The following is an 18,269-nucleotide window of genomic DNA, read 5'->3' on the forward strand; positions in this document are numbered from 1 at the left end:
TACAAGCCAGGATGGCATTCAAATCCACATGATGCTTCATTAGCTCACAAGCAGAGAGATACTACGGAGAGTCCAGCCTTCCTCCAGATTAGTGCACCATTTGCTTCCCATGAGGAAGTTTGCTTTTAGTTTCCAGAAGATTTGCCTCTCCAGTCACCTGCAGGAAATATGGGAAACACCTTCCTGATGTTGCTGTGGAAGACCCTGCCAGTGTCTCCAAGAGGTTGCAGGATACTTTCCACAACATTGTATCCCTGAAGGAGCGTCTCCACCCCCATCATTCAGCCCGGACACTGAGGTCCAGCTCCGAGGGCCTTCTGGTGGTTCCCTCCCTGCGAGAAGTGAGGTTACAGGGAGGGCCTTCTCAGTAGTGGCGCATGCCCTGTGGAACACCCTCCCATCAGATGTCAAAGAGATAAACAACTATCTGACTTTTACAAGACATCTGAAGGCAGTCCTGTTTAGGGAAGTTTTTAATGACTGATGTTTTATCGTGCTTTTAATATTCTGTTGAGAGCCGCCCAGAGTGGCTGGGGAAACGCAGCCAGATGGGTGGGGTATAAGTAATAAATTATTCTCAAGTTCAAGGGCCGTCTGATGGACTGAGAGAGGGTGCAACAGAGGGCATAGGGAAGGTGTAGGGAGAAGACAGTACGATGTATGCTTCCGCAGTTAAGCCAAGCCCTACCAGCCCCTGCCTGAAGACTGGCGAATTCCAGTGAGCAGAGAGACATTTGTCACAGAGAACACAGAGCACACCGGGCAACCTCTGCCTGGAAGGAATTCTTTCCTAAATGCAAGTCACCCAGAACACTGCCCTCGGGGGAGATGAGTGAGGCACAGTTGGAAGTTGATCCCACAAAGTCCTCCTCCAAGGAGAAAGAGGAAGATGATCAGTCATCGCGAACACTCGAAGTGGCAAGGTTTTACAGAGTATGTTGGCATGGGCAGAGGCAAAGCTGCCTGCTGCAACCACCTCTAAGACCATGTCTTGCTTTCGCACTGTCGGACCAGCCTCTCTGAGGATCCAGGGACATTTAAAGCAGGGGCAGGGGTAGGCAACCTAAGGCCCGTGGGTCGGATCCGGCCCAATCGCCTTCTCAATCTGGCCCGCTGACAGTCTGGGAATCAGCATGTTTTTACATGAGTAGAATGTGTCCTTTTATTTAAAATGCATCTCTGGGTTATTTAAAGGTAGCCGTGTTGGTCTGCCATAGTCAAAACAAATTTTTCCCCCCCTTCCAGTAGCACCTTAAAGACCAACTAAGTTAGTTCTTGATATGAGCTTTCGTGTGCATGCACACTTCTGAAGTGTATCTGAAGAAGTGTGCATGCACACGAAAGCTCATACCAAGAACTATCTTAGTTGGTCTTTAAGGTGCTACTGGAAGGAAAAAATTTTTTTGTTCTGGGTTATTTGTGGGACATAGGAATTTGTTCATAATTTTTTCCAAAATATAGTCCGGCCCACCACATGGTCTGAGAGATGCTGACCCCTGTTTTAAAGGCACTGAGGTCCTGAGTGCAAATCCAGCATCTCTAGGCAGGGCTGGGGACTTCCCTTCCTTGAAACCCCAGGAAGCTGCTGCCAGTCAGTTTAGACAATACAGACCTAGTTGGGCCAAATGGTCTGACTCAGTATGGTTTCCTATGTCCCTAACATGTGGATTTCCCTCAATGAAAAGGGTGCTGAAAGCCCTCATTGGAGTTCGCAACTGTTCAGCTGTGCATGTACAGAGTATGGCGAGTGGCAGGAGTTATGCAAGGGAGGCTAAGAGTCCGACGCGCAGTTGCAGCACAAAGGCTTTGGGCTACACGAAGGAGAACAGCAGGGCTCCAGCGAAGGGTCGCTGCCCCTCGCAAGCTGACTCTCCCCAAACTCCATCTGTTTATCGAAAAGCGCCTTCTGAAAACAGAGCTCCTTGAGGGCAGACAGGACGTCGGGTCCCACAGGGCCGTCTCGAAGGAGGTTGTAATTCTCTGCAGGATCTGACTCCAGGTCAAAGAGCAGCGGGGGCTCGTGGCTCGTCAGGGGGGTCGTCCCATGGCAGTCCTGGTCGGGGGTCGTGCCGCTAAGGAAGGCTCCTGCAATGACACAAAAAGGAGACATGGCGCACCATGGCCGTCCCAGGTCAGGAAGGGGTTCAGGTGACCATAGGGAGCTCAAGGCAGGATCAAGCCCTGGGCTTACCTTGCGTGAAGAAGTGGGCTTTGTATTTTCCATAGCGGACTGCGAAGACGCCGAGCGACTGGCTGGGGTCTGGGGGGTAATAGAAGATGGTCTGACGGGGACTCTGAAAGAGGAGCCAGAATGATATGCCTTGTGATATTTGGTTGAAAGGCAGCATATAAATTTAAGGAACAACAATGTGGGGAGGGTAATATGCAAAGCATGAGATTTTCCACTTCATTGGCTGCCAACAGAGAAAACGTTGAGTGGGACGCCTTCAGCAACAGGTCTGCTTTGTGGGGTGTAATCCACTGGTGCAGTCAAATGCAACATTCCTTATTTCTCTAGAATGGGCACAAGCAGGGGGACATCCGGTCAGTGTAACTTCCTGTTCCTCTGGTCTGGAGCATCCCCCCCCTGTGTGTGACCAGGGAAATGGGCATGGCTCTGGCTGACTCCATGAAAGAGACGAGTCACGCAGCCATCTCTCTTTCTTGATTCCATACTGCTCTCCTGCTGCCATTTTTCTTCTCTTGATGCTGTTCTCTTAATGTATTTCGCTGTCTGCTGGCTCTCAGCCAGCAGCACATGGGCTTTGAACCTTACAAAGGATGTAAGCCACACTTTTCTCTGTATTTGTAACTGCTAGCTAAAGCCTGCCTTCGGGGATCATACCATGAACTGAATGTGAGTAAACTTCTTGTTACTTTTAAAGAGAAACTCTTGTGTCCTTATTCTTTTAAGGAGGATAAAAGGGGACACCAGGAATAATCCAATCTGCTTAACTAAAGAGATTCAAACTAATCTGCAAACTAGCTTTCTGCTCTGCTACATGACTCACAAGAGTGAGTGAAGGAAGGATAATATTTAATCAATATATCCTCTCCTACTATCCTTAACATTCCCACATGCTTAGCCTAACCTTACCTGGAAGCACAGAAGTATTTGCTCCAGCAGCAGCAGCTGGACATATCAAGGGCCCCATTACCTTCAGTAGTTTAGGGCTTCATCAAACCTAAATCCAGCACGCTTCTCAAACTAGGTAGCACAGTTGCTCTCCAGCGTCACCAAGCTCCCCCCAAGCACCATGCCCGCAGAGATTTGCTCGACACCTTGCGGTCCCGCAAATCATGTCAGAGGGAACGTGGTGGAACAGCTGCAATCCCGGAAGACCAGTCTGCAGTGGCACGAAGGAAGCAGGATGGAGTGCAGAGGGGTCAACGGACCACCCCGCCTCCCTGCCCCTACTTGCCCCACACCCGGCAGCCCATTTCAATTCACGCTGACTGTGTCGGCCAATGCTGAGACGGAGAAACCAACCGGAAGCTCACCTTCCCACTTTCAAAGAGGATGGGGCTGAGGTTGTAGCCGTCCAGTGTGACATTGGGGAGAGGAACCCCAGCCAAGGCTGCCACTGTAGGCAGGATGTCTAGGGTGCTGGCCAGCTCATGGGTCACACCTGAATGCAGAAACAGACAGGAAAAGAAGGGGCAGCGAAAGACAATGGTGGTATGGTACTTTAAATTTTGGCGTTGACTTGTTTTAGCCCACCCGGGGAAGGTATACCCCCTAGAAATCCATTAAAAATAGTATTAATTATAATACCCCCATGTAACCGACAGGCAAGCAATACACCCAGTTTCACCGCCAGCCAAAGCAACCTCTGTCCTTCTTGCTGGATTGTAAGCACGGCCTGCAAGGTCCAGGATGGGGAGACAGTCCTTAATTTTTTTTAAAAAAAGAAAAGAAACCACAAGGTGCCAAGCCCAGATTGGGAAGCCATGTGCTGTGACATCCTCTGAACACAAGGCAGGAAGGGTAGCCAGGGCAGATGCAAGCAGTGGCGTAGCAAGGTTAGGTGGTACCCAGTGTGGAAAATTTCTTGTCAACCCCTCCCCCCTTGAAGTCTAGTTGGACTCCCAAGAGACTGAGATCTACTCACAGTATAAAAAGACTGGCTGTGATCTACCCACTGTCATTGTCAGGAGTTGTTGAGGTTTTTTTAGGGGTAAAGGTAAAGGGCCCCCTGACCGTTAGGTTCAGTCATGGCCGACTCTGTGGTTGTGGCGCTCATCTCCAAGGGAGCCAGCGTACAGCTTCCGGGTCATGTGGCCAGCAGGACTAAACCGCTTCTGGCAAACCAGAGCAGCGCACGGAAACACCGTTTAGCTTCCCGCCAGAGCTGTTCCTATTTATCTACTTGCACTTTGACGTGCTTTTGAACTGCTAGGTTGGCAGGAGCAGGGACCGAGCAACGGGAGCTCACCCCGTCGCGGGGATTCGAACCGCCGACTTTCTGATCGGGAAGTCCTAGGCTCTGTGGTTTAACCCACAGCGCCACCCATGTCCCTTTTTTTTAGGGGAGGGTTGGCCAAAGTTCTTGAGCTTCTTTTGGGGTTACAGGCTTTGGGTCCTGAGTTGAGGGAAATTCTCCTTCTCTCCTTCCTTTCACCCTCCACTTGTTTGCTTGCCTGCCTCCTTCCCATCCTCTCCTTGCCTGCCTGCCTCCTAAAGCAGCCTGGGAGCGCGGGGCTGTCAAAGCGAGGGGGGAGTGAAGGCCACTGGCAAAGCGGCACAGATCTACCCCTTCCCCTGACAGATCGTGGTAGGCGGGAATCACAGGCAGGCAGGTGTGCAGAATGTCACCTCCCTCAGTAATGACACCTGGGGCAGTCCACCCCCACTTTGCTCCACCCCTGGATGCAGGACTGCACCTGCTCTAGTGGTTGCTGCAACCCTGAGGCTGCAAGGGCCGGACGTACCTGGGGCAATGCGGCCTGGCCAGTAGGCCACAGCAGGCTCCCTCACTCCACCCTCATACGTTGTGCCTTTGCCACACTTGAGGTGGCCAGAGCTCCCTCCTCGGGACATGCGCATAGTTTCAGGGCTGTAAGTGAGAGGAAATGAACATTAGGATGCAATATTCCCCCACCCCACCCCTTTTTCATTTAAAACGTTTTCTAAATTACATTTCAAAATATTCATTTAAGCAACCTTAAATCAATAACCTCCCTTCTCTTCTTTCCATGGTTCATTTTACATACCTTAAAGGTAAAGGGACCCCTGACCATTAGATCCAGTCGTGGTCAACTCTGGGGTTGTAGCGCTCATCTCGCTTTACTGGCTGAGGGAGCTGCCATTTGTCTGCAGACAGCTTCCAGGTCATGTGACCAGCATGACTAAGCCACTTCTGGCGAACCACTGCAGCACACGGAAACACCGTCTACCTTCCCACTGGAGCAGTACCTATTTATCTACTTGCATTTTGATGTGCTTTCGAACTGCTAGGTTGGCAGGAGCAGGGACTGAGCAACGGGAACTCATCCCATCGCAGGGATTCGAACTGCCGACCTTCTGATCAGCAAGTCCTAGGCTCTGTGGTTTAACCCACAGCGCCACCCACATCCTTTTACATACCTTAGGTAAAGGTACCCCTGCCCGTACGGGCCAGTCGTGTCGGACTTTAGGGTTGTGCACCCATCTCACTTAAGAGGCCGGGGGCCAGCGCTGTCCGGAGACACTTCCGGGTCACGTGGCCAGCGTGACAAAGCTGCTCTGGTGAGCCGGCACCAGCGCAGCACACGGAAACGCCATTTACCTTTCCGCTAGAAAGCGGTCCCTATTTATCTACTTGCACTTTAGGGGTGCTTTCGAACTGCTAGGTGGGCAGGAGCTGGGACCAAAAGATGGGAGCTCACCCCGCCACGGGGATTCGAACCGCCGACCATGCGATCGGCAAGCCCTAGGTGCTGAGGTTTTACCCACAGCGCCACCCGCGTCACTTTTACATACCTTACATCCTTGCATATTTTACATGAACTAAACCGCTCAGTAATCAATTGCTACATCCATCAAATCTTATTTGCACTGTCAAATTTATCTTAATGCTACCAGCGTTTTCAAATGAACACAATTTTCACCCATATTTTCAGGAAACATTTTCCAGTCTTCTTTAAATGTGCATTTTTCTTGTTTTCTTATTCTATAGGTTAGATATATTCCATCAGTTTAAGTTACCATTCTTCTTTGGTTGGGACCTCGCTCCTTTTCCATTAAAACATCCCCTTTCTAACAAACGTGGTGCAGATCACTTGTGTCTTACGCAGGGATTAATGTCCCAGGGCTGTGTGTATAAAGCCAAAATCGCGTATGGTCAAAACAACTCCTTGGAAGCGCCCCTGTGTGATCATCTTTACCTTCCATAGCCGGCATGCCAAAGGGGTCTTAACCCCTCACCACAAGAGGAACAGAGAGCTTTCCAACACTGAGACTTTCTTACTGGTCTCTGCGAGGCTCTTGCAAGATCTTGCATGGCCATCCCAAGATCTCATGAGAGCCTCCCAGAGCCCAGTAAGGAAGTCTGAGAGTTTAAATGCTCCTTCCACACTGGGAAAGCCCTGCGCAAAAAGAGCTTTTAAGCTCTCTGCCTTCCATGTGTTTAATTTGTGCAATGTCAACGGCATACAGTTGAACTTGCATGTGTTCAATGCACATAAGTTGCCTGGAACTCAAAGCTTCCCAAATTCTGCAGCCATATCTTATGGTCAGATGGAGCAATCTGCCTTCAAGGAGCTGAGGAGCTCGGCCGTAGTCAAAAAGTATATATGGCAGCAGAACTAGTCTGCAATGTCAGCAATTCACTGTCCGTCCTAATCAAATCCGCCACAGTCTATGCAAATCTTTCCTGTTTCCCGAGCAAAAAAAATGTTGAGACCCAGTTCTGGGTTAGATATCTTGGAGATGAGAAGCAGCCTCACCCGTTGTCAGCGGTGAAGAACACCAGGGTGTTTTCGGCTATCCCGCCGTCCTGCAGCGCTTGCAAAATGTGCCCCACAGATCCATCAAACTCAAGGAGGGCGTCTCCGAAAGGGCCCCTGGGCGAGCGGCCTGCGTATTCTTGGCTCCCAAACTGGGGATAATGCGTGTGCTGTGGATGAGCAGAGAACAAGGCACTTGTCAATGTTCCTAACTTCAGCAGAATAGTTTCACCAGGAAACCTCGGAAGAGCCTTGCTGGTTCCAGTGACCAAGGTGGCCCAGCAAGACGCCTCTGGGGAGCTTGCAAGGACGATGCGGGAGGGAATAGCTCTCTCCCCCTTTAGACATCCTGGCTCATTGCAGTTGATAGAGCAGATGCTATGAAATTAAAACTATGTGTACCACCATGCTCCACCCCCACCCCCAGCTTAATTTGTCCAAAAGTTGATCTCTACCATTCCCATTTTCCTGGCTGGGGTTTCTCTGTGGTGGCTCCCTTGTTATATACAGTGGTACCTCAAGTTACAAATGCCTCAAGTTACAAATGCTTCAGGTTACAAACTCTGCTAACCTGGAAGAGGTACCTCGAGTTGAGAACTTTGCCCCAGGATGAGAACGGAAATCGTGTGCCGGTGGCACAGCGGCAGCAAGAGGCCCCATTAGCGAAAGCACACCTCTGGCTAAGAACAGTTTTAGGTTAAGAACGGACCTCCGGAACGAATTACCGGTAAGTTCGTAACTAGAGGTACCACTGTATAAGTCTTTCCATCTGGAGATATGCCCCCCCCCTCATGAATTCTAGGAGACAACTTAAAGAAACACATTTTCTCACAGGCTTTTGAACTGATTACAAGGCTGCTGCAGCATTACTAACTGGTTTAATCGCCTTGTTGCAGTGTTTTAATGGTGTTTTAACTTCATTATTTTGTTTTGTTCCCACTAAACACCAGGAAGAACTTTCTGACAACACAAGTCATACACAGTAGCAGAACAGACCATCTACAATAGCAGATGATGGACTTTCCTTCCTTGGAGGGTTTTAAGCAGAGGTCGGACGGCCATCTACCATGTATGTTTTCGTTAAGAGTCCGGCATTGTGTGGGGTTAGGCTAGAGGACCCTCAGAGTCCCTTCCAACTCTTACAATTCTTTGTTAAAGACAGGGGCAGCCCAGCAGTGCTCTTAACTGCCCACACCTGGTGGTCAGAAACATGCAGCATTTTATATTTATAAAATCATTATTTGGCAGCAGAAGAGCCTTGAGGTTTTGAGAAGGGTCTGGACCATCAGAAATGTGCATACATGCGATTATTTTGCAGGATGCATTTCATCACCCAAGGGTGGGGCTAAGCATGATACGGGGAACTCAGACTATTCTTTTAAAGCACCCAACCCTTTTTCAAAAGCCACTCAAGACAAGAGATTTGCAGCAGTTCTGCTCTTTGTGAAGAAACACCTGCTGCAGTTATCTCCCACTTGGACTACTGCAATATGCGCTACGTGGGGCTACCTTTGATGGTGACCCAGAAACTACCACTAATCCAGAATGCAGCAGCTAGACTGGTGACTGGGAGTGGCTGCCAAGACCATGTAACACCAGTCCTGAAAGACCTACATTGGCCCCCAGTACGTTTCCGAGCACAATTCAAATTTCTGGTGCTTTAAAGCCCTAAATGGCCTCGGTCCAGTATACCTGAAGGAGCGTCTCCACCCCCATCATTCAGCCCGGACACTGAGGTCCAGCGCCGAGGGCCTTCTGGAGGTTCCCTCCCTGTGAGAAATGAGGTTACAGGGAACCAGGCAGAGGGCCTTCTCGGTGGTGGCGCCCGCCCTGGAACACCCTCCCATCAGATGTCAAGGAAATAAACAACTATCTGACTTTTAGAAGACATCTGAAGGCAGCCCTGTTTAGGGAAGTTTTTAATGTTTGAAGTTTTATTGTGCTTTTAATATTCTGTTGGGTGCCGCCCAGAGTGGCTGGGGAAACCCAGACAGATGGGCAGGGTATAAATAATAAATCATCATTAATAATAATATTAGCTTCAGAGGGGAGCGGGGTGCATCAAAATCCCCATCAACAAGAGAGGTGGAAGACCATGTGGCTGCTCATTCTTGCCTGTGTGACATACAAGCGCATCTCACACAGCCGCAGGCAGCGCTGGAGCTCTGCTGGACTCCAGAGAACAGGCTCCAGCCCATCCGAAGGACAGGAATAAAACTTAACTGCCTGGGTTCTTTGCCCCAAGCCTGCACAAAGAGCTCTGGAACTTACATGGGAGGCATAATATAGCAGGAAGGGCTGCCTGCGCCGTGCGCAAGCAAGAATGAAGTCTTGGGCAAAGCCGTTGTAGAGACCCTGCAAGTGTGGGAAGGACACAGGTTGCTCTATGATGCTCTGGTTCCAGAACAGGGGGACGGGAACCACTCCCTGCTTGCAGGTCCCAAAGCAGGGCGTGTCCGGGGGGAAGCAGGTGAGGTTCTGGCAGGGGCCCTGCAGCAGGACAAGAAAGGAGAAAGGCGGTGTTATCACAGGAGAGAGGAGCAGTCAGAGCATGCCAGAGGCACAGAATGCACACAAAACCACAGGCGCTCATTGCCTTAGAAGCCCATTTAAGGGCTTCCACTCATTGTTCTAGCTCCACCAGCACCACTCCCATATGGGCGATGATGAAGTTTAACCTTAATCTCTCTCTCTCTCTCTCTCTCTCTCACACACACACACACACACGGCCGGATTTAGGTTTGACGAGGCCCTAAGCTACTGAAGGTAATGGGGCCCTTGATATGTCCAGCTGCCCTTTGTCAACAACAAATGGTCACTGTTTTGTGTGTTGAATGTATGCTATATGGTAATTGATGGACCTCATAGGTATCTCAAGCCATTTGCACATGTTGGCATGCAACTAGTCCATGCAGAATGTAGGCACCCTATATACAGAAATATACCTGAAGGAGCGTCTCCACCCCATCGTTCAGCCCGGACACTGAGATCCAGTGCTGAGGGCCTTCTGGTGCATCCCTCATTGCAAGAAGTGAGGTTACAGGGAACCAGGCAGAGGGCCTTCTCGGTGGTGGCGCCCGCCCTGTGGAACACCCTCCCATCAGATGTCAAGGAAATAAGCAGCTATCCTATTTTTAAAAGACATCTGAAGGCAGCCCTGTTTAGGGACATTTTTAATATTTAATGCTGTATTGTTTTTAACACTCGATTGGGAGCCGCCCAGAGTGGCTGGGGAAACTCAGCCAGATGGGCGGGGTATAAATAATAAATTATTATAATATTATTATTATTATTATAGAAAGGAACAAACTAGTGATATTTTAGGGAGCAGGCTAGCAGGCCGGGCCCATGACTTACATCATAGGAGCCTACACAACACAAAACACTGTTGCTGTATGTAGGTTTTATTTTATTGGTTATTTAGCTTATATTTTTGAAATGTACATCCAGGGTTTTTTCCTTTACTTTTTTTTTTGGGGGGGGGGCCAAGAGAGTGTGCCTCCAAGCTGGAGCTTGTTTAGCTTATACGTAAATCTGGCACTGCTCTCTCTCACACACAATTCATCAACATTTCACAGTGAAGAACTTAACAAGAGGCTTGCCAGAGCAGACCAAATGCCCATCCAGACCAGCAGCCCGTTCCCAAGAGGGGCAACTACACAGATGCTCCCAGGAAACCCCCAAATTCCAGGCCCAAAGGCAACAGCCTTCTCTTGCTGCCGCTTCCCAGTAAATAGGGCTCAGGGCCATATTCTGAAATGTAATGTTTAAAGTTCATTGCATTGTTAATTTAATGCTTAAAGATCCCTGCATTGCAGAGGGTTGGACTAGATAACGCTCTGCGTCCCTTCCAACTCTACAGTTCTGTGATTCGTTTGTGAGAAGCATTTTCCAAAGAATTAAGTGATATTATATTGCCAATATAATATCAATGTAAAGGTAAAAGGTAAAGGGACTCCTGACCATTGGGGCCAGTCGTGGCCGACTCTGGGGTTGCGGTGCTCATCTCGCTTTACTGGCCGAGGGTACAGCTTCCAGGTCATGTGGCCAGCATGACTAAGCCGCTTCTGGCGAACCAGAGCTGCGCACGGAAATGCCGTTTACCTTCCCGCTGGAGCGGTACCTATTTATCTACTTGCACTTTGACGTGCTTTCGAACTGCTAGGTGGGCAGGAGCAGGGACCGAGCAACGGGAGCTCACCCCGTCGCGGGGATTCGAACCGCCAACCTTCTGATTGGCAAGTCCTAGGCTCTGTGGTTTAACCCACAGCACCACCCATGTCCCAAGGTAGTCAGGCTCAAATCCGAACCTGCTGAATTCAGTGCTTTTCTTTTTATATATAAAAAAACGAACAAACCACCAAATTCACAGTGAATGCTGTAACTGTGGGGGGAAACCTCGCATTTCCCCAAGCAGATCTGAGTTAGACCCTCTCATTAAAACTGCTTCAACTGCAGCCTAAAGCACAGCACAAGGGTCTCCTAGCCCAGCTCTCCTCCTTTCCTGCAGCGACTCCAAGCCTTCCCCCTTCTGAGCCTGCGCTGCTCCCTGCTTTGCCCACCGGGCTGCATCTCACCTGGTCATGCGAGTAGGGCACCCCCAGGAAGTCGTCGAACCCTTGGTGCATGGGCAGGAACGTCCCATTCGGTCCGAGGCCCAGGTGCCACTTGCCTACCATGGCGGTGGCATAGCCTCGCCCCTTCAGCAGCTCCGCCAGAGTCACCTCGGCCAAGGGGAGGCCTCCTCGGGAGCCAGGGTAGAACACGCCGGGGTAGATGCCGGAGCGGGTCTGGTAGCGACCCGTCAGCAGGGCTGCCCTGGAGGGGTGAGAGCAAGTAGGAAAGACACTAGACTTCCGGGACAACAGCCAGGCAGTCACCTAGCTCCAGCCAAACCCCACCCACTCCAAAAGGAACATGCAGTCACCTGCCCACTCAAGGAAAGGTGCCCCAGGCAGCGCCAGATTTAGGGAAATGTGGGCAGTTCCCCCCCCAACTGGGCGCTGAGTAGAGGGGGTGCAGAATAATACCGTATTGGCCTGAATATAAGCCTCACTCCCCCCCCCGCCAAATTCCGACCGTGAAAAGTTAAACTGCAGCTTAAATTTGCGACCTCACAAAAATGGGTTTTTACGATATCACTGCTGAAACAGACGTACAGTAAAAAGGAACAAAACATGTTTTCTTGCCAATTTGCAAGCTTCAGACTGTTGCCATTTACAAGTGTGAGTGCCTGTGGAATTGTGGCGACTGAATAGTGATTTGTGATTTTAGCGGTTGTATGGAAACTTTTGCGGGCTTGCAAGCTCAAAGGCTTCAATTGGCTCGGAGTTACAATTCTACCCAATGCAGCGATTTTCAGCCTGTAACCCAATTTTAAGGGAGCAGCTTATATTTGGGTATTGTCTTTTCTCTCTCTCTTCCCCACCCTAAATTTTAAAGGTGTGGCTTAGTTGCGGGTGCGGCTTATATCCCAGCCAATACGGTAAGAATAATACTCAATAATAATGACTCAAGGTTGGAAGGGGTGCCCAATTTTGTCCTTCCTCAGGGTGCCATATTACCAAAGTCCACCCCTGCCCAAGGACTGAGGGAAGGGAGCGATAGAACATGCAAGGACCAGTCATCATGTGTGTACTGGTGTCCAGAACATTTTACGGTTAGCATAGTCTGTATAACTGCATATCTGTGGTGTTGGGAGAAGGGACTGAGTCCGGGAAAGATGACTGTCCCCTTTGGTGTGACTTATGTCACATTAACTAACTCCCAACAATTGAGCAAGAAAGGGAGATGGGGATTGGCGTACCGGGAGGGGCTGCAGACAGGACTGGTGCTATAGAAGTCGGTGAACCGTAGGCCGGCGGCCGCCATCTTGTCCAGGTTGGGTGTCGAGGAGGTGGGATGCCCATAGCTGCCGAGATCTCCAAAGCCCAGGTCATCAGCGAAAATGAGGACAATGTTGGGGGGCTGGCTGGCGGAACTCAGCGGAGCCAGGGCCACCAGGGACAGAAGCACAAGTCCTAGTGGAGGCATGGCTAATGAAGGCGTGTTCCCAAAGACCATCCCCAGATGCTGCCCAGGTACTTAATGCCAAGGTTGGTGCCAGGAAGCCTGTTGGCCTACAGTCAGAAGAAGCTTTGCTGGAGTGACTACAGAGACAGGACAGGAACCAAATATTCTAGCCTCTCCAGCTCAAAACAACCATTGCCTCTTCTCACCTACCCGCACCCCGACTCTAGAATTGCAAGATCACAGCACTAGGAGGTTGTCGCGGATAATCCTCCTCTTTGAGGCAGATGGCAGGTGCTCTGCAGAAGACAAGTCTACAAGGAGAACCGACAGCTCGGCAGGGATGGAGATATTGAAGAGGGCCTCACTGAAAACATGAAGACAAAAGAAAGAAGACTCTCTTAAAACAAAAGAAGAACATTGCTGCATCAAGCCAAAGGAGGCCCATCTAATCCAGGATCCTGTTATCCCAGGGCCAACCAGATGCTCCGGTGGGAAGTCCCAAGCAGGATCCAAGCACAACAGCTCCTCTCCCCAGTTGGGAATCCCAGGAGCTGGTGTCCTGATTCTGAAGAGCACTAGCGCTTATCCACCATGAATCTGCCAAACCCTCTTTTCGAGTCATTTAAGGCGGCAGCCAACACTGTTTAAGGATACACTGAGTGAGGTAGGACTTCGTTTCGTCTGCCCTGAAATCTTCCAACATTCAGCTTCACTGAAGGGCTCTGAGTTCCAGCATTATAAGAGGGGGGAAAGAAACCTTTGCTCTTTCCACTTCCCCTACACCCATGTTTCCAACATTCATAGAACCTGTAATGGGAGACAAAAAAATGCATATGCCCTATTCTTCTCATTTTCCACAGGGATTTCTAGCCAGCTCCACACTTTCTGTGTTTAACTTTCCTCCCCCCAGCCGGAAGAACTCCTGCAGATGTCCATACCATGAATATGATCATGTTTGCCACACCATTCCTGTGACTAACTGCTTTTCTAATCTAAAAAGCCACAAACATTGCAACTTTTCCACACAGAGAATTTTCGCTTCTCCTTTCCTGCCCTGTGTGCTGCTCTGCAATATCCCTTTGCAATATATTGACCAGGTTTTGATGCGGTCACAGCAAAGATGTGCAGAGCACATTACAAATGATCTGCAGTTTTGTTTTTGATCCTTTTCTTAAGGAACCCTAGCATGGAATTTGCCTTTTGCTTATCTAGACACTGGGTTAATGATCCCACGATGCCAAGATCCCATTCCCAGTAAGTCACTGCCAGGTCAGACGCTGTCAGCCTCTGTGTGAATTCAGGATCTGTCCCAGTTTCCATCAATTCACACTTACACCTGCCATTTTGTTGTCATCCAGTTCGGAGAAATCTTTCTGGAACTACACACAATTCTTTTATGTTTCGACCACACGGAATATTGTGATGTTATCTGGAAGCAGGACCACGTCACTGCCAACCCTTCCTTGAGATTATTTCTGAACATTTTTAAAAACAACAACACTGGTTGGGACTTCGGATTTTGGAGGGCACTGCTTTCTACATCCCTCCACCAGCAAAACTCTCCACTGATTCCTACTTGTGTATTCCTGTTCTTTAACAGGTTAGCTGACCTTGAGCCAGACATCCTGGAGAGTGAAGTCAAATGGGCCTTAGAAAGCACTGCAAATAACAAGGCCAGTGGAAGTGAAGGTATTCCAGCTGAACTATTTAAAATTTTAAAAGGCGATGCTGTTAAGGTGCTACACTCAATATGCCAGCAAATTTGGAAAACTCAACAGTGGCCAGAGGATTGGAGAAGATCAGTCTACATCCCAATCCCAAAGAAGGGCAGTGCCAAAAGAATGCTCCAACTACCACACAACTGCACTCATTTCACACTCTAGCAAGGTTATGCTTAAAATTCTACAAGGCAGGCTTAAGCAGTATGTGGACCGAGAGCTCCCAGAAGTGCAAGCTGGATTTCGAAGAGGCAGAGGAACCAGAGACCAAATTGCAAACATGCGCTGGATAATGGAGAAAGCTAGAGAGTTCCAGAAAGACATCTGTCTCCTGAGAAATCTCTATGTGGGACAAGAAGCTACAGTTAGAACTGGATATGGAACAACAGATTGGTTCAAAATTGGGAAAGGAGTGTGACAAGGCTGTATATTGTCTCCCTGCTTATTTAACTTATATGCATAATTCATCATGCAAAAGGCTGGGCTAGATGAATCCCTAGCCGTAATTAAGATTGCTGGAAGAAATATCAACAACCTCAGATATGCAGATGACACAACCTTGATGGCAGAAAGTGAGGAGGAATTAAAGAACCTTTTAATGAGGGTGAAAGAGGAGAGCACAAAATATGGTTTAAAGCTCAACATCAAAAAAAGAAGATCATGGCCACTGGTCCCATCACCTCCTGGCAAATAGAAGGGGAAGAAATGGAGGCAGTGAGAGATTTTACTTTCTTGGGCTCCATGATCACTGCAGATGGTGACAGCAGCCACGAAATTAAAAGACGCCTGATTCTTAGGAGAAAAGCAATGACCAACCTAGACAGCATCCTAAAAAGCAGAGACATCACCTTGCCAACAAAGGTCTGTATAGTTAAAGCTATGGTTTTCCCAGTCGTGATGTATGGAAGTGAGAGCTGGACCATAAAGAAGGCTGATCGCCGAAGAATGGATGCTTTTGAATTCTGGTGCTGGAGGAGACTCTTGAGAGTCCTATGGACTGCAAGAAGATCAAACCGAACTATTCTTAAGGAAATCAGCCCTGAGTGCTCACTGGAAGGACAGATCCTGAACTGAGGCTCCAATACTTTGGCCACCTCGTGAGAAGAGAAGACTCCCTGGAAAAGACCCTGATGTTGGTAAAGATGGAAGGCAAAAGGAGAAGGGAACAACAGAGGACGAGATGGTTGGATAGTGCTTTCGAGGTTACCAGCATGAGTTTGACCAAACTGCGGGAGGCAGTGGAGGACAGGAGTGCCTGGCGTGCTCTGGTCCAGGGGGTCACGAAGAGTCAGACACGACTAAACGATTAAACAACAACAGCAACAGGTTAGCAGCCCACATGAGGACACCTTTTCTCACCTTCTTGCCAAGTTCCCATGGAGTTAGGGCCTTTGTGAAATCTAAGTACACTGTGTTCCCCAGCAAAACCCATGCAACTGGTTTCTTACATTCTCAAAGAACTCTAAAAGCTTAGGGCTCATCCACACCCAAGGCTGGATTTAGGTTTGACGAGGCCTTAAGCCAGGCACCCCCAAACTCGGCCCTCGAGATGTTTTGGGACTACAGTCCCCATCATCCCTGACCACTGGTCGTGTTAGCTAGGGATGATGGGGGTTGTAGTCCCAAAACAGCTGGAAGGCCGAGTTTGGGGATGCCTGCCTAAGCTACTGAAGGTAATGGGGCCCTTTATATGTCCAGCTGTCCTTTGTCAACAACTATTTGTCGCTGTTTCCTGTGCTGAATAGATGTTATAAGGTAATTTGTGGACCTAATAGCTATCTAAAGCCATTTTATTTGTTTTTTATCTTATATTTTGGAAATGTACATGCAGTTTATTTTTCCTTTAATTTTTTTGCAGCCCCCAAGAGAGTGGGGCCCTAAGAAATAGTTTGTTTAGCTTATTCGTAAATCCGGCCCTGATCCACACCAACCTTTGTTCCACAGTTCCGTCTGAGTGCATATATATTTTTTTGCTTCTTCAGAAACTCACCTCCGTCTAATCCAGTGGGGTCCCCTTCAGCCTCTGCGTCTTAGGCCAGCTCCCAAGGCAGAGCACCTAAATCAGTCTTCCCCAGAAGCACCTGCAAAAGCTCCTCTTAGTCCCCCACCACAAAGCCCACATCCGCCCAGAGCAACACTCACCCAACCTCAGAAATGCTCCAGAAATGCCTGGAGAGGGGCAGGAGAACGTCCCTGGCGATGCCTTGAGGCATCAGGAGGCGCAGGGTCCGGCAGCTGACTTCACGGGGCACGCCCACACTTTCGCTTCCCCAGTGCTTCAAAAAGGTCGTGGAAAAGCCTTAAAAATGCTCAGTTACCTGAGGTTCTGCCCACCCCACCCCCGGCGAGCAGAAGCCCGCCCCACTCAACAAAAGAAGCGCAACAATTTGGGGGCGATCGCCGCCCTCCTCCCGAACAAAAATCCTGTCTACGCCTGTGCACTTTCCCCGGCAAACGTCACTGTGTCTTCCCCGGATTGGGTTTCGCTCCGAATTCGCTCTAGGCATGGCACCAGCAGAAGTGTGGCCACTCTCGAGCCCCGCCCGGGCATCTATCCCCCCGTTTGCAGAACTGGGGGGAATCCGGGGCGCGAGAGCGCAAAGGGCGCGCGAAGGGGCATCGCGGTGCCAGCTGTGCCCGCAGAGAGAGGTCGCCCGCCCCCCCGCCCGCCTGTCCCTTTCCCACGACCCGGCGAGGCTGCCCAGACCGGGTGCAGCCCCGCCATGATCCGCCCGACCCTCCACCTTCCCTCCCATCGCGGGGAGACCCACCGGGTTGAGCGACAGCGCCGGCGACAGCTGCTCTTGCGCGCGCGCCCGAGATCCTGCGGCGCGGGGCAGGCTGGGAATTGCTGTCCCGGAGAGTTGGTGAGTCTATTGAAGGGCGGTCCCCTGGAACGGATCCCAGAGCAGGATCCTCTCCTAGCGCCTGCGTCGCCGCCGCCACCTCCCGCCCTTGCGCCTCCTCCGCTTGGAAGGGGTTCCCCAGCAGCCAGGGTCATCTAGTCCGGCCCTTTGCAGTGCAGGAATCTCCACTGAGATGATTCGTTCTTCCTATTAACCCCCCTTCCTCCCTAAGGAGATCCCGTAAAGTGCAACAGATCAATGGGGCTGGCTGCATCTCAGGCAGACTGTATCGCATTCTGTGTATGCTCAGGGGTCTCCAGTATCCCTCCCATGCTCCATGCCTTTTAAACATGCCCAGAATCTGATGCTGTGCCTTCCTCGCTTCCGTGCTCACCCCGTCTGCCCTGCCTCTCTTCCTCTGGATCTCAGCTGCGTGTGCGCAACGCGCGTGCAAAGCAGCGTCACTGGGCCCGGGGCTGCGCTGCGGGTGGAAGGCGTGGGATGATGCGACAGCACCTTCCGGGAAAGCTCTCTGCAAAAAGCGCAGCGCAGCTTTCTGTCTGAAGCCGACAACTCTGGATCAGGGCTGCCGCGCGAACCTTTTGCGAGAGATTTTGGGCAGCGGAGATGCGAGGAGGGAGCCGGCCCTTGCCTTCTTGCCGAGCAAGGGCTTTGCTCTAGAGAAGGGTGGCCACTCAGGCGCAAAAAATTCTCCTTGGCCGTGGCAGAAGCCGTGAAATAGAGAACAGAGGCATGGCGGGTTGAG

General features: G+C 50.2%; 1 protein-coding gene and 1 long non-coding RNA gene across 2 annotated transcripts; both read right to left on the reverse strand.

The window, feature by feature from the left end:
• Positions 1-1,493: 1,493 nt before the first annotated feature.
• Positions 1,494-13,509, reverse strand: ARSA (arylsulfatase A). Its single transcript, XM_053405395.1, has 8 exons — positions 12,734-13,509; positions 11,505-11,745; positions 9,199-9,417; positions 6,928-7,097; positions 4,933-5,057; positions 3,502-3,629; positions 2,192-2,294; positions 1,494-2,085 (listed from the first exon to the last, which is right to left on the reverse strand). The coding sequence occupies exons 1-8, from the start codon at positions 12,988-12,990 to the stop codon at positions 1,772-1,774; spliced, it is 1,557 nt and encodes a 518-aa protein (XP_053261370.1). The 5' UTR covers positions 12,991-13,509; the 3' UTR covers positions 1,494-1,771.
• Positions 13,510-13,519: 10 nt separating this feature from the next.
• Positions 13,520-17,540, reverse strand: LOC128422022 (uncharacterized). The gene is made up of 3 exons (XR_008332414.1): positions 17,429-17,540; positions 16,800-16,933; positions 13,520-13,746 (listed from the first exon to the last, which is right to left on the reverse strand). It is a non-coding gene; the product is annotated as an uncharacterized LOC128422022 (long non-coding RNA).
• Positions 17,541-18,269: the final 729 nt, after the last annotated feature.

The sequence above is a fragment of the Podarcis raffonei genome, chromosome 10 (genome assembly GCF_027172205.1).
Source record: "Podarcis raffonei isolate rPodRaf1 chromosome 10, rPodRaf1.pri, whole genome shotgun sequence".
NCBI classification, from domain to species: Eukaryota; Metazoa; Chordata; class Lepidosauria; order Squamata; family Lacertidae; genus Podarcis; species Podarcis raffonei.